General features: G+C 47.1%; 1 protein-coding gene across 1 annotated transcript in view; it reads left to right on the forward strand.

Annotated features, from left to right (window-relative positions):
- Window positions 1–283: 283 nt before the first annotated feature.
- C8HXorf38 (chromosome 8 CXorf38 homolog) overlaps window positions 284–23,758 on the forward strand; it is a 120,013-nt gene continuing 96,538 nt past the window's right edge. The window contains exons 1-2 of the mRNA XM_069204218.1: window positions 284–694; window positions 18,005–18,139. Of these exons, the coding sequence (XP_069060319.1) occupies window positions 482–694; window positions 18,005–18,139 (348 nt within the window). The 5' untranslated portion in view covers window positions 284–481. The remainder of the gene's footprint in view (window positions 695–18,004; window positions 18,140–23,758) is intronic.

The following is a 23,758-nucleotide window of genomic DNA, read 5'->3' on the forward strand; positions in this document are numbered from 1 at the left end:
AATGACGAATTAATGAAGTAATATTTTTACAAAAAGTGCCGCATTATGCCGCTTAATTTGCATTTTCTCCTCGCATGATTCAGTAAACCATGCCGCATAATTTGGCCCTCTCCTGCCGCATAATTCCCGTGGCCCTGATTATATATAATTGCTTGCTATATTCGTTCCATTTCTGTAGCCTTTCTTGTCGTTATATAAGGCTGGGTTTGTTTTTGGGTCATTTCATTTTCGTTCCGGCTTTTTCTTAGGTGCCCAATTACAGTAAAGACAGGAAGTTATTTTGGACGTTTCTACTCTCTAGAGGGAAATTGTCAAGGAGTCGTTTAAGCTGGCTTGTTGCTCTTCATTGTGCGTGCACCCGCTAACCTCGAGTCTGCAGCCAGGAATAACTGCATTTAGTCGATTTTTTTTCACCTGCACCTGACTTGCTGCTTTCTGCGCCTGACTACAATCAGTGTGCACCGGGAAGGCTCCGCTGGTCATGGTGCTGTCTGAGCTGGCACTGCGGCTGAACAATGCCGATTACAAGAACTGGGTGAAGGCCGGACACTGCTTGTTGCTGCTCAAGAGGTCTCTGGAGGGCTTTGTCGGCTCCCAGATGAAGAGCTTCCACCGGCGCCTCCTCTCCGAGAGCCCGGTGCTTGGTCGTGGGAGGCAACGCTGCACGGGGCACTGCCGGGCACAAGGCAGGCAGGTGAGTGTAGCCCCGAGGACTGGGTGTATACGCCACACACAGGTGCTAGGAACGCGCCATTTCCCAGCCATAATTACGATAGATACAGCGCCTAGGGATAAGAGACGCACAAAGGGCACATTTCTTCTCAGAAATTTGGTGTTAATTCAGGGGACCACCTCACATCGAGGCAAATCCTGGACAGGAGTCAGGACTGTAAAAATTAAGGAGAAAGAGTCCAAATGTAGGACAAATGGTCAATTTTAAGGACCCAACAGAGGATCAGGGCAACATTTTACAAGAGGAAAGTGGGATATTTAAAAAAAAACATTAGGTGGGAGTCAGTCAAAATAAAGTCTTTTTGACTTCATAAATTGAGTCTCCCACCCGAATCGGGTCTATTGGCATGTATGCAAAGCCACACCCCTTACCAGAATCTACCCAAACTTTTTGGGAAAGAGAATACGATCACAATTTTGACTTAAGTTTGTAAACGCTTTAAACTCCATGGTGAACAGTTTTTGAAACATTAGGGTAAGTGACTTTATCACCATTTGTTAATTACGATAAGTTGAACAAAAACATCTGACTTAGCTCTCCCTCCATTAGACATTAAATCGAAAAAAATAAATGAGGGATAGTATGAAAGCATATACAACAATTTGAAAAATCCCTTGAGTATTCGATGATCATCATACCAGGGATATGCTATAGAATGCACCACCATGTATTGCACCGTGCACCATTACCACTGTGTAGCGGGCCTCTACCAATTGTATTGTGCATCACCACGCATAGCACAATGTATCACCTTCTATAGAACAGTCCATCATCACTACTGTGTTTGTAAGTGTCATAGTGGAAACAGTTGAGGCTAGACCAGGCCAAGGTTAGTGTTACAGAAGAGAGCCTATCTAATGTAGCCTCACTGGCCACACACACCCTGATCTGTGGTGGGGTGCGGGACCCTGGAGAGGGCTGACACAGAAGATGTCAGAAAATGTCAGTAGGTAAAATGTTATAAATGTGCCAAACAAGCCGCTCTGAACTGTCTCCTCCAGAGCAAGGAACAGTAAGTTAGCTCCCGCTGGCAACCGTGAAAATGCAGCATTTATAGAAAAGTAGAGGGCTGCAAAGAAATGTGCTATAAAAAAGTGCTTCAGTTGAGAAGGGTAGACAGAGCTGTGTGGCAGGTAGGGCAGAGAAAGGCCCACTTGTCACAGGTGTGTAACAGGTCTCAAACTAGACAGACTGTAAGCTTCTATCCATGGCTGCGATATCAGGTGTCAGAAACCCTTTCCAGGGGCCAAGGGAGTGATTAGAGTTTCATACCTGAATGTCAGCCTCAGTGATGTGTGCATCAAAAGGTTACCATAAGGCCCCAGCCCTCCTCTTTATGATTCTCTTATCAACCCCATCTCCTTCCTCAGATGTGCACAGGTCGTTTTGATGAGTGACCTTTCAGAATATAAGAGCCCCTATTGATAAGCACTGAAGAGTCTGCCTCTTCCTTCCTCCAGTGTGTGTCCTATCTAGTGCTCAGGAATGCAGTACTTGTTGCCTGACTGTGAGAAGTTCAAATGGACCAACAATGTTTTTTCCCACTCATAGTAAAGTACACCTTTCTGACGTAGTTACCCCCACTTTTTGCCTGGTGTCAGTGTGTTTAGACTGTGGTATACTGGGATCCTGCTAACCAGGATCCCAGTGTCACTGTTCTGCCCTCTAAATTTAGTTGGTAAGAAACTTTTACACCCCACAATTGGCATACTGGTGCACCCATGTAAGTCCCTAGTATATGGTACTTAGATACCCAGGGCATTGGTGCCCAGGGGACCCCCAAGGGCTGCAGCATGTACTGTGCCACCCATGGGGGCCCATGCAAACTGTGACTACAGGCCTGCCATTGCACCTTTCACCCCAGATAGTTTGCCTTATATCATGGTCACTACACTCTGACCCGATAAGTCACCCCTAATGTAGGCCCTTCAGCCCATGGGCAGGGTGCTTCGTTCTCAGTGTGAGGGCACCCCTGTATGAGCAGAGGTGCCCCTACAAACCTCAGACTCCATTTTCTGGGCTTTGTAAGTGGGGGTAAGCCATCTTAAGGTATGTAGTGAACACTGGTCAATACAAGATGTCCAACTACATAATGGCTTCACTGAATCTAGGCTTGTCTGGTGTCAAACATTTTGGAATCATGCAACTACACTGATTCCAGTGCTAGTTGCATGATACAATATACAGTTCCCTAGGGGATCCCCCATGTCGGACTGTGCAGCCTTGCAGGGTCTGCATGCCAGTCCCTGATGCTGCCGACCCCAGGAATTGTTTTGCCCTCCTGCTGCTTAGCCTAGCTCAGGCAGGGGAAGGCAGAACTATAGATTTCCTGTAGAGGAGAGGTGTGACCACCTGTCCTTTAGAAATAGGTGTCATTGGGCTGGGGTTGGGGTGCCTTTGAGGGCCACCAGCCTGCTTTGAAGGGTCACATTTAGTCACATAAACTGGTTTACTTCAGTGCAGGAGCTCTTGCTGTGGCACGAAACCACACAAAGAACATGGAAGTGACCACCACCCTGTCCAGCTCCTCCCCTAGGGAGGTGCACAGAGCTCTGCCAGGTGGCGACTTGATTCTGTCATCTTGGAAATGAGATGAGTAGAGGCCCCTTGGAGCATCTGACAGGTTAGTCCAGCTGGGTGACGTCCCTGACACCCTCCCCCTGATAGATGGGTCCCAGCAGAATGTATCCAACCCCCTTCCTGTGTTACATTAAGGGCTCCCCTGAGGGTGGGACCTTTGATTTGTCTACAAGAAGTCAGGAACTGCCTGCAAGTCTCCTCTGCAAGACACTTCTGCAGCCTGGACACCGTAACTGCCGCTGATCTTCGCTGGAGCTAAGTGCAAGACTAACCAGTAGGAGGGCTCCTACTGCAACTTTGTTTCCAAGTTCTGCAAAACGTCTGCAACCCTCATGGTTGTGCATCCTCCAGAGTCACAAGGATTTGTCTGCACTCAGGAAAGCATGAAGGAATCTCCCTTGAAGTGAAGGAGTCACTCCCCTACATTCACAGGCACCTCAACAATGACATCAAGTTTGTGGACATGCTATTCCATGGGCTCTTCAAGGCTCTACAATACAGGTGGTGGTTCTGTGGCTCTCTAGAGGTCTGACCTGCCTTCTTTGCAACTGAGAAGTCTGCTTGTCGTTGCCAAGGTTTGTTGGCTCTTCAGTCCGAAGATCTCCTGGCTCCAAGAAGCCCCGGCCTCCAGCACTCTCCAGCTCCAAGAACGACGTCCTCTCTGCAACTCCTGCAATGTGGGCATCCCTCTTTGCTGTGCTGCTGAGGTCTCTCTGCGCCACCGATTCCTGCTGGCTCTCCTACTTGCTGAGGGCTGGCCCGACCTACGAGCAAAGGTTGGGTTACCTGGACCTTGCTGGTTCCCATGCTTCCCTTTGTTTGCCAAGACTTGTTGGTCCCACTGACCACTGACCCCTCTGCAATCTGGTGACCGGCATGGGACAGCTCGTAGATGACTTCCTGCATCACCTGGACTCCACAGCTGCACTTCTTCAACCACCGTCCAGCAGGAAAGCATGTCCAAGAAGGTTGGGCATTGCCCTCCTGCACAGCCTGGACACCTCTGGGAGGTCTGAACTGTGTCCCCTCTTTCCTTTGCTCCGCTTCTTCAGGAATCCACACCTGGGTTCCACCGACCTGGTCCATGGGTCATGACAGCAGCTGGACAACAGAGGTCCCCTTTGACTTCAATAGTAGGTTCTGACACAACTTCACCCCTGTGTACCTGGGCTCCCTAGTGTAGGTACTCCACTGTTCTGGGTATCCACAGGTGAGGGCACTATCCAGCCTCCCTTGTCCCTCTGGGTCCTCAGGGAAGGTTCTCGAACTCTCCAACCGCAACTACCCCATGTTATCCTATGGACACTGACCTGGGGTTACTACTCTGCACATGGGCACCTGGGGAATCCTGTCTACTTACTTTGGATGTTCCTGTGTTTCCCCAGTCCTAAGGGTCCTTGGGTGGTAGTTTGGGTTGGGAGTGATTCTCACATTCCATTTTGTTAGTATATGATTTGGCCCCCGTAGGTTCACATGTTATCATATGCCTGTACATACCTTTTTTCTAAGTATATTTAAATTAGTTCTAGAGTTTGTGTTACTATAAATATGGAATATTTTTCTGTCAGTGGTGTGGTTATTTCCTGTGTGTGCATCACTGACAGAACTGTGTGATATTTGCAACTGCTTTACATCCTCCTGGATAAGCCTTAGCTGCTCTCCACAGCTACCCTACTGAGAGCTCTGGTTATCTAGTACCTCCTACACTATCACTAAGGTTTGCCTGGAATTAGTACAGGGTGCCTCACCTATAGATGTATACCATATACTGAGGCAGCCTCCTACATTGGTGATGCAGCGGTTGGGATAATGACTTGCATTGCTTTATCCCTTCGTCATAAGTGATTTTCCACAGGAAATCCCTGTTACTTTAGGTACATATTGTACTTTTTGCAAATTGATCTTATTCTATATCTTATTTTATTTTAGACTAGGTGGCTAAGGGTCTGGCTTAGTCCTTTCCCCAGTCTTTGGGAAAAAATGTACAATACTAGGGTAGTTGTATATACACATACACTAGCCTTCAGTTGAGGGATCTAGACAGACTCAGGAGTCTGGATACAGCATCCTTAAGTTGCAGAAACTTGGAACTTTGAGTAGTTTAAAAAAACTAAAGACAGGTAGTCACCCCACTAAATCTTAGCTCCTAGAAACCTCCAATGTCCTGAAGGGCAGGTATAGCAGGGAGATCAATGTGGGATGGATGACTCTTAAGAGTTAGGCCAGGAAGCACCCTATGCTTCAGGCTCTTACTCTGAGCATGTCCAAGAGGATTCTGTGAAAGCCCTTGAGGATAACCCTGGGCCTGTACTGGGAGGTACTAATAGTACAGAAGGAGGCCACATTGGTAGGTCCACTTTTACTCCCCCTTTACACCCCCCCCTGGGAGGGTCCAAAGGGTTACCAGGGTGAATAGATCCTCCTCAACTTCATCCTCACTCTCCTCAGCATCCTGTGCTGAGTCCACCCAGCTCAGGCTGAAAAGGGAGCAGCTGACCCTTTAAAGGGAGGCCCTAGAGGTGGAGAGGGAGAGATAGTGTTAGGGGTTAGAACCCCATGGTGGCAGCACCAGAGACTCCAGGGTCAGGGAGGAACATTTTGACTCTAGGAATCTCATCAGGATAGTTCCCCCTTACAAATCTGGGGATGACATCCACAAATGGGTTTGCACCAGGGTGGGTAAGAAAACCCATAGTAGGGGTGACCAAAAGTAGGGTAATACTTCTAAGTCCTCTGGGAAGGATGGGGAGAAACCTAAAGACAAAAAAAAATAGTCTTCATCAGGTCCACAAACTTCTTCTGGGGTTAGCACCACTAGTGGTAGTACCACATCCAAGGGTGTAGCTGGGTTCACCTTGGGTACTGCAGTGGACTCTGTCCTAGTCAGAGAAACCACTGAGGCTGTCCTGGTATCAGAGGGTGGCTTTGACCTTGCCACTTTGGCTGCCTGGCCTCCTAATATGAGGAAATACAGGCAGCATCTCCTCATTAATGGTATTGATGCAGAGGCTTACCGGGACACAGGTGCAAGTGTCACCATGGTGATTGAAAAACTGGTGTCACCTGAGCAGATCCTACTTGGGCACACATACCAAGTAACCAATGCAGACATCACTAAATGTCACCCCATGGCAGTGGTTAATTTCATCTTGGGGGGTCCTACACCACCCCCTCAAATTGAACACCTAGAACTGGTGGAGGCACTAATGGTGCCTTTCTCCTCTCTCCTGACTTACTACTTACCTGGCAAGCAGGACAGGTTATACAGAACCAGGGTGTGGCTATGTGCATCACTGGCCACTAGAACAGAGGGTCCAATTTATCTTGGGTTTTTCTAGAGCCCAGGTATCTTGCCAAGAGCACCTAATATGCCAGTAGCAACAGGACATTCCTGAGCACCAATGGAACCAGTAGTCCCTTGCTAGATCCTGGCTCAGGATTCACCAGCTCACTATCCAGTAGGCCATCCTCCCAGCCAACATTGGGGGTCATTCCGACCCCGGCGGTCAAGGACCGCCGGGGCCGGGGTTGGCGGGAGCACCGCCAACAGGCTGGCGGTGCCCCGCAGGGCATTCTGACTGTGGCGGTTTAGCCGCGGTCAGAACAGGAAAACCGGCGGTGTCCCGCCGGTTTTCCGCTGCCCTATGGAATCCTCCATGGCGGCGCAGCTTGCTGCGCCGCCATGGGGATTCTGACACCCCATACCGCCATCCTGTTCCTGGCGGTTCGCCCGCCAGGAACAGGATGGCGGTATGGGGTGTCGTGGGGCCCCTGGGGGCCCCTGCAGTGCCCATGCCAATGGCATGGGCACTGCAGGGGCCCCCGTAAGAGGGCCCCACAAAGAATTTCAGTGTCTGCCTAGCAGACACCGAAATTCGCGACGGGTGCAACTGCACCCGTCGCACCTTCCCACTCCGCCGGCTCCATTCGGAGCCGGCTTCCTCGTGGGAAGGGGTTTCCCGCTGGGCTGGCGGGCGGCCTTCTGGCGGTCGCCCGCCAGCCCAGCGGGAAACACAGAATCACCGCAGCGGTCTTAGGACCGCGGAGCGGTGTTCTGTCGGGGGAACTCTGGCGGGCGGCCTCCGCCGCCCGCCAGAGTTGGAATCACCCCCATAGTGTTTCCCAACCACTCCTTTGCTGACCTGTTCCTGTTGTTCCTTCCTTAATCCCACCAGAAATGATCTCTGGCGCCCCCCCCCCCCCCCCCAAGCAAAAAAACCCTGCAGGACTGGAGGCATACCATATGCCAGCACCTGGTCCTCCACGACCACTGCCTTCCCTTAGTCTGCCCTTTCCTGTAAACTGCCTTGCCTAGTCTCTGCAAATCAGGAATGGTTCCAGTCTCCTTCAGAGGCTGCCATGCAGCCTGTACTCTGGTCAGCACTACTTACATGTCCAAGCCATAAAGGCTGGTGGTCCTTGGACAAGGCAGGCACAATCAAATCATTGCCCAAGAGACAACCTACACCTTGCTTCTCCCATACCCCAACATTGACAATGGCCTGGTTTTCCTTTGAGCTCGATCTCAACCCCAACCCCATACAAGCGGATACTCCATGCCCTCTACACTGGCTACCAAACCTATACCCTTGGTACCATGAAAAATCTACTCGGGCTTAAGGTACTTATTCGCAGCCATTGTGCAGAAGGCTTTTTTATCCCTCAGGGCAGATAATTACCTCCCATTGATATTAATTTCCTGTACAAACTCCGTTGTGTTAGGATTAATGTGCTTCCGAGCATCTGGGTCCCTCTCGCAGATGTCCATAGCCACTATGTCTAGTGCAACTGGACCCTCCTGGGCCCCCTCACCCACTTAAAGCATACTTGCAATCACGGGTCTTTCACTTGTCAGTTTCTTTTAAAATGTCTCACCAGGGGGCACTTGTAGCAAGTAACTACCTTGGACTTAGAAGAACTTCCCTGACCTCTCTTCTCATTATGCTCCTTATGCAATGGACACGCGCAGCAGGTGTGCCGCCGGCACTCCGAAGGCAAGCCGGTCCGTGCCTGGACAGTCGCCGGGGGCCAGGCCCCCTGTTCGTTTGGGGTAGATACTATATGGTATACCTCTATGGAGCCATTAAAACTGGCCTCCATTTTTTTGAACAACTTCTGCAAACCACTGGATCTAGCCCAAGTGAATCCCCTCTGCTGTAAATGTGAGTTTGCGCCTATGGCCTCATTGGAGTCTAAATCAAGTGGGAGTGTGACTTTGCAATCCTGTCATGTGGCATGCTGTTATCCTTGTAACTGTCATTCGTTAGTCAAACACAAGTCAGAGATGCTTGACTTCCTGACTGATTATCGGCCAGATGCAGCCTTTTTGTCCAAACATGGTTGACCGAAAGCTCGGCACCCGATGTACTTACTGCCATCCTTCAAGTGGGAGTTGGACTTTGCAATCATGTCATGTGGCATGCTGTTATTGTCCTAATTGTCGTTTGTTAGTCCAACACAAGTTAGAGATGCTTGACTTCCTGACTGATTATCGGTCAGATGCAGCCTTTTTATCCAAGACATGGTTGACCAAAAGCTCGGCGCCTGATGTACTTACTGCCATCCCCCAAGGATATGCGATAGTCAGGTTAGATAGGCAAACACAAAGGGGACGGGTTTGCCATTGTTTTTAAACAGTCCATCTCTTGCACATTTACGGAGATAATAATTGCAGCAAGTTAGGCAGCCTTCTTCACTCTTGCTCGCTCTAGCGATTTTACTCTAGCTGGGTTCCTGATTTATCGTACACCGGGCCCGGCTTCAAACTTTATAGCTTCCTTAACCAGATACATTGCCATCCTTTACTTTGCAATATCCAAACTTTATAGATATTGGATATCCCAATCTCCATTTTGAGGATGAAATGTGCCCGGCAGTGGATTTCGAGGCCCTCGAGTTTGTTCAACTAGTTTGTGCCCCTGCTCATAGGATGGGGCACACGTGGAACCCTATTTTTTCCAAATTTAACTAGTTTAGTGGTGGATCCTTATTTCCTTCTCTTGTAATCTGACCATTGCTCCATACCTTTCCAAATCCTTATAAGCATAATGGCACCAGTATCTTATTCTGGTAAACAGATCAGCTCACGGAATGGTCGAAGGTCACCCCTGCTGTCTTTACTCGTGTTTTGGCTGCAAATTACCCTATTTTAAATGACTGTGTAGATACAGTCAGTTCTCACCTGAAAAGGTGGATAATGGGTGCATTTTTTATAAAATTCCACCCTTGGCACATAACACTATTAGAAGAGCTAAGCCCTCGGTGGAATGGTTCAACAATGGGTTACCTGTTTTTAAAAAGAATTGCAAACGCTTCTGGCGTAGAAAGTTTAGTCTCACACGCTATCTATCAAGTGACCCTGAAGGAATATCATAGACACATTAGGGCAACCCACCATGACTTCTAGGCTGGTAAAATCAAGGAGGCTAAAAATTCCTTTTGTGAAGTTTTTTTCAATTGTGAAATTGCTATCTTCCCTCAATCGAGTCTCAGCGGCCACTCTGCCGTCTGAGGAACCCCGTAAAATTATCACTCAGTTCTTTTTTGATAAAGTCTCTTCTATCTAATCCACCTTCCCTGAAACAGTGAGAGACGGTCAGTGTCTCGAGGTGTGGCTTCAGTCCCCAGATGACATGGTGGGGCTCCCCATTTTTAAACCTATCACAACTGAGTAATTGCTCCCACTTTTGACAGCTGTCAAATCAGGCGCACCTACTGACCCTGCACTGCCCGATGTCCTTGAACAAGGGATTGATGCAATATTACCCATGCTTTGTTATCTACTAAATAGTTCTTTTAAGCTGTGCCGGGTTCCCCAGATCTGGAAACATGCCACCATAGTTATGCTTCTTTAAAAAACACTATTAGATCTTGTTAAGCTGGAAAACTTCAGGCACATTTCATTGCTCCCCTTTTTCCTCGAAGGTGGCAGAGAAGTACATTAACCCGCAGCTCTCTATTTTATTGAGGCAAAGTACCTTCTCCATGGGACTCAATCGGGGGTCCTTCCTCACAACAGAGTAGAGTCTGTGTTAATATTCGCCTCAGAATCCGTCCCGCAAATTGTTGAAGAGGGCAGTATTGCAGCTTTGCTAATGTTTGACATTGGCGCAGCCTTCCATACCGGTCCCCACAACCTTCTACTTGAATGTCTGTGGAGCTGCGGAATCGATTATAAGGGCCTACGATGGATTGCTTCTTTCTTACAGAACTGCACCTTCCAGGTGGCACAAAAACCCTTTTCATTCAAGGTTTTTCCGCTGCAGCAAGGGGTGCCTCAGAGTTCCTCGTTGAGCCCTACTCTATCCAATCTTTATATGCGCCCCCTAGCTGATATCATTTAGCGCTACAGTTTTAACATATTCTACGTCGATGATTCTCAGCTCATCACGCAGGTACTTGATGACCCGGGTGAGGACACCAACTGCCAACATCTGCACATTGTTTGTGCATCACAGGTCGTAGCACATTCACCAATGTTGTCTGTCCCACCCATCAAACCATTTGTTATGGTTGGAGTCCCCATCTGCCCAAGTAGCAAAATGGAAGCTGTGAGAGGAGAGACTGGAGCTGTATTTTGCAGGCACAGGAGTTCTTGAACCTGAAAATACCCGCTCCTACTCCGTTTGACAGGGATAGACATCTACAAGTTGTCCCACAGCCTGACGGAAATGGGGCCACCTCACACCTACAGTTCTATAATGAGAGTGCTAAATGACCACTTCGTCCCAATGGCCAACCCAGACATTGAGCGATTCCTGCTGTATCAGGCACGACGGAGCCCAGAAGAGTCAGTGGACAGCTATTAAGTCTGACACAAATGATTGTCAAGCACATGCCCTCTCCATGATGAGACTGAGTAATTACTCCAAGAGCCCAGGAAGCCCCTGCAGAACATCTTAATGCGTGGAAGATCCAAACAGTTGGCCAAAGCTAGGTTCTCGCACATATAATCAGCTCTGCAGAAGCCAGTCAGACAATAACCTGTAAACTAGATTAACGGGGCGATGACCGACATTGTGTTGTGGCATTCCCATACACTGGTGAGTGCTTGGTGAAGGAGAGGAGGTTTGCAATATGTGGCAAGCTCAGCAATTTTTCCAAGGAGTGCTGATTAAAAATACTTCCGAAATCCAATCCTATGATGGTAGTGATCGTAGGGTACAGACCTGTCACAGCCATCATCAACACCAGGGCTTCCATAAACGTGATGGTCAAAAACAAATATGAACTGTTGCCTGTTGAACCCCCAGTGAAACCCATGAACGTGTAAGTATTTGCATATGGTCAGTTTTCTTTTTATATGTTTTTTTATTTTGAAACCAAATAAGCCGAAAACAGTACAGTCATGCGCAACATGTGCTATTGTCTTCAGATACATGTTAATCGTACAAGTGTCATTGTAAGTAGTGCGGAGTATATCTTAGCGCAACCAAACACAAAGTCTATGTAGGAGAGTACAATTGAGGCACATGCAGACTTCCCTGAAGCGATTGGTGCCTAGCTAGCAGTCGACTCAGGAGTCAAAGCAAAATTGTCTTCTGCAGAGCCCAACCCGTAGTAGTCTCTCCACCTGCCCCAAATCTTGTAGAACTTATGTTGGCATCCCCTGCTGCAATATATCACCTTTTCCGCTGCCAGTATTTAACCACATCCCTTTTTGCAACCACCAGGCCCAGTACACTAAAAAGAAGATTAAAGCGCAGGACATCATTTGGTATCCCTAGCAACACAAACCTCGAGTCCAGTGGGAGAGACACCTCCAGTATATCTGAGAGTTCCTGAACCATTGTCCTCCAGCAGGCTTGTATACATAGAGGGACATTCCAAAAGTATGCATAGAAATGATACAACCTCTTCAGCACACCGCAAACGGAATGACATGGATGGTCTCCTCATGCTATGCAGCCTTTGGCAATGGTAATTTGCCCGGTGGAGTATCTTGACTTGATTCACGCTCAAGCGCAATTTAATAGCCACTTTCTGAGGGAGCATTAGTGCTTTTTCTCAGTCTGTTTTCTATGTAGCCCACATCCAGTCCCTGAAGCTTACCCAGCGTGTCTGGCATGTTGTCGTTGATCATCTTATATGTGGCAGAGATGGCACCTTTTTCTAATTCCATCAGTATCTGCCCCTCTAATGGGGCAAATTCTGGGATCTCAGCCTCCAACACCCCTGCTCGTAACGCATGGCGTAGTTGTGCGACATATGGACAGTCTTTACCCCTGTCAGTGGCCAGAATGTTTGTCACCACCATGTGCCATAGAGACTGCAGCACCACAACAAAGGTATACATCACTGTGAGAGGGGGCACAGCATGCTACTGTGCTGTCAGACAGATGAGAATCTACAACTCAGCAAACTAGCACACAGCATGCACGTCAATGAACTTGACAGACTCGTGGATGAGTTATCAAATCTTTTTGTGGCCATCGGACGGCACAACGAAAAGACAGGACAAATACACTTTAACCAGTAGGTACAACTGTTGGTTTTGAGGCATTGCAAGATAGCTTTTCATCCTGAAGGCTAAAGAAGAGCTTTGCGAGCTGGAAAAGGCAAATGTCTTTGAAGCCTTTGAAGAACCCACACCCTGGGTGTCACCCATTGTATTCCGAAGGAGCCTGAAGGTAACAGTGTGAGGTGAGGTTACACATAGAATAAACACCTCCCCAATCTAGCCATCAAACGTGAGAGTCATCCTACTTTACCATTAATGACCTCATGGGAGAAATAGCAGAACCTGTTGGTACTCGAAAATGGATCTCCAGTTTGAATACCATCAGCTGTTGATGGATCCAATGTCCCATTTTTTCACTCATGTTGGCCTGTGTCACTACAAGAGACTCAACTTCAGCAATTTGAGACCACTGATGTATCCCAGAATACCATATGAGAGGTTGTGTCAGGGCTGCTGAGGGTTGTTCATTTTAGTCGCAACATACTGGTGTACTCCAAGACCTTGAAAAACCACAATACTCTCCTCTGGAAGGAGCTTCTGAGACTCAAAGATAGTGGTCTGATGCTTTATCAGTGAAAGTGGCATTTCTCCAGAGGCAAGTGACATTTTTCCGGTTCCTTTTCACTGAAGACAGAGTAGCACCGGGTCCTGCCAAAGTTGAGGACATCCAAGTAGCTTCCCCACCTACCTCGATGACTGAGGTGAGAAGTTTCCTGGGGATGGTTAACTATTATGACCATTTCATTACAAATCTGACTACTGCCAGAGCTCTACTATATTTATTTATCAAGCCATCTGCCATGTGTGAGTCATGAAAGGACCAAGAGGTGGAGTTCTGAGACACTAACGAGATCTTTGTCAGGAGAGACACCCCTGGCCTATGTTGATTCACTGACGGAGTCAGAGCTGGCCTTTCACGCCATCCCTATGAGACTAGAGGCAGTCCTGTCACATAGGCCGTCGTGAGGAGAAGTTGAATCAGTAGTGTGCACAAAGAGAAAGAAGTAATCGCAATTCACTAGGTGCTGACACCCTTTTGTTGTCCACACCAACCACAAACCACTGATCAAAATCTCTTTACGGGTCAAACACATCAAAAGTACACCCCGGTGGCTGAAGGCCAATTAAGATGTGGAGAGGTCATGCTCACCATAGCTAACCTGCTTTGCCAGAACTAGTCTTCAGGATGTCAAGTTACCTATTCACTCATTTCTAGGAGTGTATCACCAAACTTCTTGTACCACCAAAGTGCACCCCCTGAACCAAAGTTGCATGAGTAGAACTTTACGAGAGGCAATATCTTACCACCTCGGGTGGGCCCCTGGAATGCTAGACAGTGACTGTGCACCCAACGCCGACACTACATTATTGACTTAGTGTGCCTTAAGTGGAGGGCTCGAAGCCATACCCTACAAGTGGGCTACCCAGTGCTGACGAGACTGGCATCCAGGAAGCAAGTTCACACTACCTTTTGAACCCCTGCTTTGGCGAATGGCTCAAGTAAAAGGTACCATGGTAACTGCTCGTGAAGGAAGTGATAAGGAATTTGTTATTCTTCCAACTAATTGTGAGCCTCCCTCCTGACCTAGAGAGCGATGAAGAGGAGTGGGGCTCTAGCCCACCAGGAACCCGGCTGTGCCTCACCCACCACAAGACGAGGGAGGAATGACAAAGTCATTCAGGTCCTAAGAAGCAGACCCTAAGGAATAGTCCGAACTGGGAACAAGAGCATCTAAAGAGGGATCACCAGCTGCAATTAGTCTACCCCAAATACCCCAGGATGAGAGGGGCAAACACTCAAGGTATCATCTTCCCGCCGATCCGAAGTCATCACAGAAATCCTGAGACTGTGGAGTATAAATTACAGGTTGTCATGTGTTAGTTATTTGTGTTTTCTTTTTTCATGTCCAAGTTAATGGTGCGAGACCCAAAACCAGACAGTGTGTGCGTGCATCTTTTTTCAGATCTCTGCTCACACCCTCTCAGGGGCCTGCACCTAATGCGACAAATGCCCCCTGCAGAACCGTGATCTGCAGTTATTATTATTGATGAAGATACCCATTACTGACCTAAGGTTGAGTTATAATAAAAGTGCGAAGTATGATTTTAACGGGCCACGCTTCTCGGATTGTCACACGGCGGCCCAGATTCAAAATGCAGCTCAGTGGTGGCACTGACGGGAAAAAACAGCCCACATAGATCACCACCTAAAAAACAGATGGCGTTTAGGTCCTGTCAGCACAGCCTGTGGTATTTGACATAATGTAGATGGAACAACAATAATCGGGAGAAAGAAATTCAGCTTTTCCCAACTGGTAGTATTAAAGACACTAAGGGGGTCATTCTGACCCCGGCCGGCGGCGAAAGCCGCCGGCCTGGCTGGAACCGCCAGAATACCGCTGCGCGGTCAAAATACCGCCGCGGGTATTCTGGGTTTCCCGTTGGGCTGGCGGGCGACCGCCAGAAGGCCACCCGCCAGCCCAGCGGGAAACACCCTTCCATGAGGATGCCGGCTCCGAATGGAGCCGGCGGAGTGGAAGGGGTGCGTCGGGTGCAGTTGCACCCGTCGCGATTTTCAGTGTCTGCATGGCAGACACTGAAAATCTTTGTGGGGCCCTGTGGGGCCATTGGCATGGGCACTGCAGGGGCCCCCAGGGGCCCCACGACACCCCTTACCGCCATCCTGTTCCTGGCGGCCAAAACCGCCAGGAACAGGATGGCGGTATGGGGGTCGGAATCCCCATGGCGGCGCAGCAAGCTGCGCCGCCATGGAGGATTCCCCAGGGCAGCGGGAAACCGGTGGTACACCGCCGGTTTTCCGTTTCTGACCGCGGCTGTACCGCCGCGGTCAGAATGCCCATGGGAGCACCGCCAGCCTGTTGGCGGTGCTCCTGCGGTCGTTGGCCCTGGCGGATTTTACCGCCAGGGTCAGAATGACCCCCTAAGATAGGTATGATGCTTTCTTTCCTAGCATTTGATAAAACAGCAGCATAGTTACAACAGAACTGCACTTCCCATCACTGTTTCATGGTGAGTGCAGTGGAGAATATAATTATAAATTAAGTAATATATATTCTGCATGAATATGGATGAGGCTGTCTTTAAAAACACGAATTTACGCCCAATGTGCACACCTGTATCAGATGATATTTCTTCTGTTAGTAGAGATGCCCACCTTTTTCTGGGGTGTTTTTCAATGTGGGTTTTATGGCTAAGCAGTTTCTTATACAAACTTTATTTAAGCTGAAGTTTGGAGACCAACAAAACATCTGTGTACTCAAGTCGGAAGCTTAGTTTGAACTATAGGCCTTTTAGTCTTAGGAAGGGGTAAATGTCTGAGTTCATTAGGCCATCTTATGCCTAAATCAGTGACAAGGGCATGGAACCAATTTCATTCATTGGATCTTTACCCAGTAAAGTGTACATCGTATCCCTGTCACTCTTTGAACCTGGGTTTTGTCTGGTTTGTCTATTTTATTCTTCCATAAAAGAATTAAAATAGTCCTGTATTTCCACCTTAGATTTTCTTTTGATAGCTCGAAGGTTATGCAGAAATTGGTTTCAGCTGGGGATGGTCCTGGAACTAATATAGAAAGGAATATTCCAGACATTAATAAGTATCTTTCAACCCCAATCCGTTTACCGATTGTTTGAATGTAAGTTAACTCAGAACCACCTGGGGGTGATTCAAAAGATGGATCGATATTTGTTGAAATCAACAAATCGTACACCATGCACATTTTTCTGAAGTCTAAGTTGGGATAAAGCTATTTGTGGCTTTGATGGACCAAGTGCACTTGAAGATAATCTCATCAATATCCTTGAAAAATGATGGTGGAAATCTTAGCCGTAACATTTTTATTGCATAATTAATAATTGGGTTTTTGATATTTTTGTTTTCCCTGTCCTTCCCCACTAATTTAAATAAGTAGGCAATAACTTATTTATGGTATTCTTAACTTTAAGCATTATCAGTTTAGCATGCCATTTCATGATTTCCTTCATGATAAGACACCAAAACCATGTATTTTATTGGCTCCCTGTTCCCTTTCATCCCAAATTGCTCAATATTGCCCAATAATTAATTTGGAACGTAAACAATTTAGCAGCATAATATTACTTTTGCCGTATTTAAGGAGTATCCCTGTTCAAGCTGGGAATGGTTAGGAACAAGATAGCGATATAACTACTGTAAGGGACACTGAGATGAGCCTGGCTCCCAAGGTCAGTAGAAAGCAGGTAGGGGACTTGGACACCAGTGAAGCAGATTTCCACTAATACCAATTCTAAATGTTTTTAAATGAATCATTTATTCAGGTGTTACATTACCCAAAGTTGTAGGACTAGTAAAGACACCCAATGTTAACAATCCACGTCTTTTGTAAAGCCACCATGGCATGGTGTGCCAGGTGGCATTAATTGTTTTTGCTGAAGCTGTTCCCACTTAGACATCGGAAAAAGGCTGTCACACAAACAGCAAGCTTAGAATATGACCACAGCTGTTGGTCGTGTGTCCACCAAACCCTAAATGAGTCCCATAGTGTTTGAAGAATTTTAATTGTGGCCTGTTTTTGCAACATCAGAAAGAGAAATAACAGTGGATTCAATGAGGCTGTCCTTGCAGATGGGCTTTCCTCACCTGAAACAATATTCATATTATGTGCTGACTGGGCCAAGGCCCACGTAGTCTTAGCAACTAAAACGAGAAACTTATCTGAAGCTCCATGCTTTGTGGTGGTCCAGTGGGTGCACTTTTAGAAGAGGGCTAACCCAAGCCAACTTAAGTCTGTATCATGGTTTGCGAAAACACTCCAAGCATGTGGTCAACCCATGTTTGCTGGTTCTCATCAGACTAAATGATGGGTATAACTAGGAAATCTGTTACGAGAACTAAAGCAAGGGAGGAAATGTACATAGTAGCACCTATGTTTGAATGTATTAGGAAATGATTAAAGGTAGCCAGATGCGAGGGTTAAGTTGTTGTTGGAGAGGAGGTTTATCTATGTCTGGGTTGTTTTCTATTTCTGACCATTTTCATCTTCACAAAAATTCGAAAAGCATTTACTTAGGATCTATGGAGCAATTGAAAAATACCGTAGTATGCAGAACGTTTGTGAGCTATGTGATGTAAATGACAATAAAGTTTAGTTGAATAAAAAAAAATTGGTTATACAACTTTTTTTTTAATTTGCATGTCTGTTTTTCCATCCCTTTCTACTGCTCTCCCTTAGTTTCAGCCTCGATGTTCGGTGTGTGCAGAATGGAAAAAACAGATTTTAAATCATCACATGAACAGGAATGGAGAAGTACACTGGGGGAACTGCAAACCTTCTAATTTTTCCACCAACTACTGGGAACTAGCAAAGGTAACACCACTTTTTATATATATATTTGTAATATGTAACTTTAAACTCGTAAGCCAAATAATTTTTTTGGAAGGGTTTGCATTAAACATTCCATAATTTTGTTTTGATAAACAAGTTTTATTGAGTTCATTGAAAGTAACATTATTGGCACAGACAATCACCAGTACCAACACAACATAGTAGTCCAGAAAGTGTGGCACAAACTCCCATCAATGACATCAGCCAAACAATACCAAGCCATACATTCGTTCAAGTCAGAGTAATGGCTATTCAAGGGATCTGACCCAACCACCTCCCCCATTCCTGTTTGTGTTTACGGGAGACCCCCGGACTTCGTAAAAAGGTTGTTCTTTTCTCATGCACCAGTCTACTCCCTGGTGCAACTTTGAGAGAGCAGGGGGAGCAGGTGATTTCTAGTTACTTGCAATGTCCCTTTTGACCACCACCAGGGCAGTACCCAGGAAGGTACGATCAGCTCGGATGTTCTCCACTTCTTCCAGCACACCTAAGAGGATCACTAAGAGGGACAGTAAGACATCCCGACCTAAGATCTCAGTGAGCTCAGTAGTTATTGCCACTCAGTACCTCTGGATTCAGGGACAGACCCATGTCATGTGATAGAAGTCAATGGGGTTGCTGCACATCTTGGACACACAGGGTTTGGTAGGAGCCCTGCGTGATGTAGCCTGGTTGGCGAGAGGAATGAGCCATACAGATGATATATCTGTATCAATCGCAGGCAGGAGGACATGGTGATAAGTCTAGGGGCCATCAGGGTGTCAATCGTCTTCCTCTATCGGGCCCATCCATTGTTCCCATCTGGTCCTGATAACGGTCAGTTCCCCTGATGTGTTAATAACTAGTGTCTTATATATTTGGGAGACTCCACCTTTCCCTAATGCCCCCAGCAGAAGTTTAGCTTCTAGTGGGCTGTATTCCGGCATTGAATCTACATGTGTAAGATTCTTGTGGAAGGCGTGGCGAAGTTACAGGTATTTGTAAAACTGGGTGTGCGAAAGTTGGTAGTCTGTACGGAGGTCTTGAAAGGATTGCATATATGAACCAGTCCACACATCACCGAAGTGGGATATGCCCAACAAGTTCCATTTGTCAAACCCTTGCAAGTCTGCCGTTTGATGTAGCCATGTACCATGCCAGAGTGGTGTAAGTTGTGTGAGGGTGTGGTCCTAATGCTTGCATCTCAAAGCCACTCTACAGGCTAGGAACACCATCCTGGTCACCGGGACCAAATTGTTTGAATGTGAGCAGCCATAGAGGAGGTCTTGAATGTGGGGGAACGACAGTAGATCGAGCTCAAGCCGAAATGCAGGGTCTGACCGTCCCCCATTAAACCAGTGGTGTGTGACGATGAGTTGGGAGGCCAAGTAATATAAAAAGGGATTGGACATGCCTAGCCCTCCGTCATAAGTGCCTCGTTGGCAATAGTGAAGTGCTATGCAGTGTATGGCTCCTCGCCTAAGGAATACTGATGCTGATTTGTCTAAGGCTAAGAACCAGGGCAGAGGGATGGGGATATTTTGGAACACAGAGGAAGCATGACAAAACCATCATCTTATACAATACTATGCATCCCAAAATGATGAGGGGGAGAGTCCACCATCGCGTTAAATCCGTGTTTGCTTTCTGCGTCAGAGGTTGAAGGTTTAAAGACCATGTGAGGTCGATAAGTAGGAACACCCAGATACTCAAGTACTTAAAGCTCAGTCGACAAAGGGCTATTTTCCCCTGCCAATCAAAGCAGTCCTGGGATAGGGACAAGGGCACAAGAATTGACTTAGATGGGTTAATGCGGAGACCCGAGGCAGTCACAAAGCAGTGAAGGAGTTGAAGATACCTGTTGCCACTAACAGCTGGGTTGCTCTGGTAGAGGAGGACGGCACCAGCATAGAGGGCTCCACAATTCTCATGTCCCTCCTCCCTCCGTTACCCACTGAACGACAGGTCTTCTCTCAGTACCCGTACCAGTGGTTTAATCACCAAGGCAAAGAGGAGGGGGGGACAAGAGGCAATCCTGTCAGGTGTCTCGTCAAATGTGGAATGACCGTGAAAAGGTGCAGTTGATCTGGACCCAGGCTGTAGGATTATTGTAAAATGCCTCAACCAGTCTACGGAAATGCGGCCCCATGCCAGCCTGTCATAATATTAGCCCCAGGTATCCCCAGTCCACTGTGTCGAACACCTGCTCGAAGTTGATAAACAGCAGCACTAGGTGAAAGGGCAATCGGTGGTGAGCCATGGCCACGTGGAGGTGGCGAATGCAGTGCCTCATTCCACAAGTGGGCACGAAGCCATACTGATTGTGATGGACTTAGGCGTGGAGCACTCGTTTGAGCCATCAAAATGGTAGAATAAATCTTAACATCTCCATTAATAAGGAAGATTGTCCGGTAATCAGAAAAAGACTGAGCGGGGGGATGAGTTTTGGGGATGACCACTATAGTGCCCATATCCATATTGGGTGGGTAGGCACCTAGTCAATCTACCTCTCCATAGAAGGTCAAGAGGTTTGGGAGTAATGTCTCCCAAAGCACTACGTAGTATACAGTTGGAAAGCCATCTGGGCCCAGGGTCTTCCCACCAGCTACGGCAGAGACCACCGATTCTATTTCGGCCAGCGTGATAGGTTAGTCCAGCATCTAAGTGTCTGTACGGGACAGTCGGGGAAGGGGCACCTCATCCAGGAACTGGGCCGAGTAGGCTGCTTCAACCATTTGAGGGGGAGCATGTAACTGTTGGTAATAACAGATAAAGGCATTTGCCATTTCTGAAAGAGCGGTTAGGGTAACGCCCTCCTCCGTGGTTATTTCAGGAATAATTCTGGAGGCTTGATGATGGGATATTAGCCAGTAGATTAATTTTCCATTTTTATCACCTCAGCCGTAGATTTGCCCTGTGGAGGCCCACCACAGATGCTTGGTGGCCTCCATGGCTTGAAAGCATATCTCCTCCCTCAATATTGAGAGCTGACTAGTGGTTGCAGCCTCAGGATTAAGTGCCAAAGTGCTTTCAAAGCACCAACTTGGGCCTCGATCCGGGTGATGTGTTCTAGGTTGGTCCGCTCCAGGGAGAGTACATAGTATTTTCCTTGGCTTCTCATTACCGTTTGTTGGCTGCCCAGAGGGTGCCAATCGAGGTGATGGTGCCTTAATTGATGGCAAAGTATTCTTGGGATTTTTCACGTAGAAACCGAACACAGTCCTTGTCTTCTAAATATCATGCATTTAATCGCAACATGTGCCGCATTACCATACTGCTGGGGCCAATGTGAAGGGCCATGAGAGCATGGTCGGAGATGCCTCTCGGCAGGATCTCCACAGATAAAATGTAAACATTCCATAATTTTAATTGTGCATCCTGTATCTATTTGCTCTTATTTAAATGTTTAGCATGAATTCATAACTTGAGCTAGTAGACCTGAAGAATAAGATAAAGATTCCAAAAGAATGTTGCCACATCTGTATAGATCAAAGTGTGATGCGACAGTACCTAGTGATTGAGAACAGTATGCATGCTCTCCAGTTACAAGGGAGGGATGACCCTACAGCAATTGGCATCGTCCAGTGAATGCAGATTCGCAGTGAATATCTGTTTGCTCCATATTCAGTAATTCCCACTATGTACAAAGAAGGTTGCCAGCAGTCCTCTCTCTTAGCCTCTCTCTCTTTAGTGATATGCTGCCATTGCAATTGAGGCAGAGAGTACTTGCCCTGTTCAGAGCAAACTTGAGAGCTCAGCACCATAGGAGTGTGCATCTGCTGATCCACACTAACAGCCTTATCTGTGAATCAGTCATTCATAAATTTTGTCCATGTTTGTTTTTTTAATTGTGAGACCAGTGTGAATAATTTCTCCTCTAATCTTTTAGGCATTTCCAAGTTTGAAATGTTGTCAGAGCCCAAACTGCCTGTCAACATCAACAAAATATGATTACTGCATGTTACCTACCCTGTTCTGAGATCATTTAATTTAACTAGCTCAGTGAACTGGTACAAGGAGATCTTCTCTGTCTGGTTTCTGATTACTACCTCCGCAGTAAAATTGTACGATAGGAGCTGTGTCAGCAACAACTGTATTGTGTCAGAGGTAGACTCGAACTAAGATTCTTCTGTTTTTTTACACTTTTTTGGCACCATCTGGGTATAACAAAATATGGGACCTCCGACTCTCAGCAATGGGCATAGGCTAAATTGTCTTGAATTCTTACGAAGTTCCGAATTTGTTTGCTCATTTGTGCATATATGGTTCAATCTGAAACATGATACTGGAATTATGATCATTACAAGTCAGTTCATTAAGTACAGTCACTGTGCCAGACCGGAAACCATGATACAGATTTCAACATTTTGTTCACTAATGAGCAGTTTCAAACACATCATTACAGAAACCTACGGCACACATCATGTACTATGCTAGTTGGGGGAGCACAGCACACTTTAAATCATTACAGAATGATCCTTCTGGGTATATACAAAAATATACTTTATTTTTACCTGACACAATATCTAAAAATAACATCTAAAGTGAAGTTTGTCTCTTTTTCGGTTTTGAAAGGTTCAATACCCATCCTTTTTTCTAAGAATACACTTTCAAAAGTCCTTTAAGACCCAGTCTATTGCAAATTATAATCTTTTCTGTCCACACTCCTTTTTGCAGGATAATCCCTTCCAAATTAAAGGTCTTTAATCCTAACTGAGGCTTTGAGGAAAAGGGAATAAACCAGATTTTTGATCAAAGCTTCATTTTGAGGAAAGAAGAACCAGAGGGGCGAGTGGGAGAGGTGCGATTTGAGGTCTCCCTCCTACGTCAAGACCTCCAGAAGTGGCAAAACCGGTCATATAGGTGGAAACACGGATATCAGAGCCCAAAGACACCGTCTGACACCTATGCAGGGAGATGACAAAGACCAGGGTCCTCAACAAGGATATCATGTGGCAGCTTGAAGATGCAGAAAACCGGGCCAGCAGGAACATTCTGCGATTTGTGGAATTTTCCGGAGTGGCTGAGGGGACCAACTTGATTGATTACTTAGATGCATGGTTCCGCCGAGTTTTGCCGCCTGAGAAGTTCTCTGCCTGTTTCGTGGCTGAACATGCCCATGCGGCGTTGGGGGGGGGGGGGGGGGGGCTGGCCCCTCATGGGCCTCCTCTAGACTGGTGATTTTCAGCTTCCTAAACTTCCAGGACTAGGATATGATCCTGACAGAGGTTCGCAAAATGGGAAAAGTCAGCCACAAAAACTGTAAGATCCTTATTTTCCCGACTATACCAGGGAGGTTCAGAGGCAGTGTTGCACCTTTGACTCCGTGAAGGTTAAACTCCAAAGTCTTCAGCTGCAGTATATGCTCCTCTTTCCAGCTAAATTGAAGGTCCTGTTCCAAGGGAAAGCATTCTTCCAGACCCTGGAAGATGCCTAGGCATGGTTGGAGGAGCGCCCCAACTCTCTGGGAAAGGGAGTCAAGGGGCCCACATCAGAACCAACAGAAGAGGGGGAGCGAGACTAAAGGAGTGGTTGCGCGCTATGCAGAGGGGCCCCGGGTACCAGTTTAGGTGGCATCATGCTAAGGGGCCGGAGGAGTATGGGTTGGCTTCTCCTGCCCCC

The sequence above is a fragment of the Pleurodeles waltl genome, chromosome 8, assembly GCF_031143425.1.
Source record: "Pleurodeles waltl isolate 20211129_DDA chromosome 8, aPleWal1.hap1.20221129, whole genome shotgun sequence".
NCBI lineage: Eukaryota > Metazoa > Chordata > Amphibia > Caudata > Salamandridae > Pleurodeles > Pleurodeles waltl.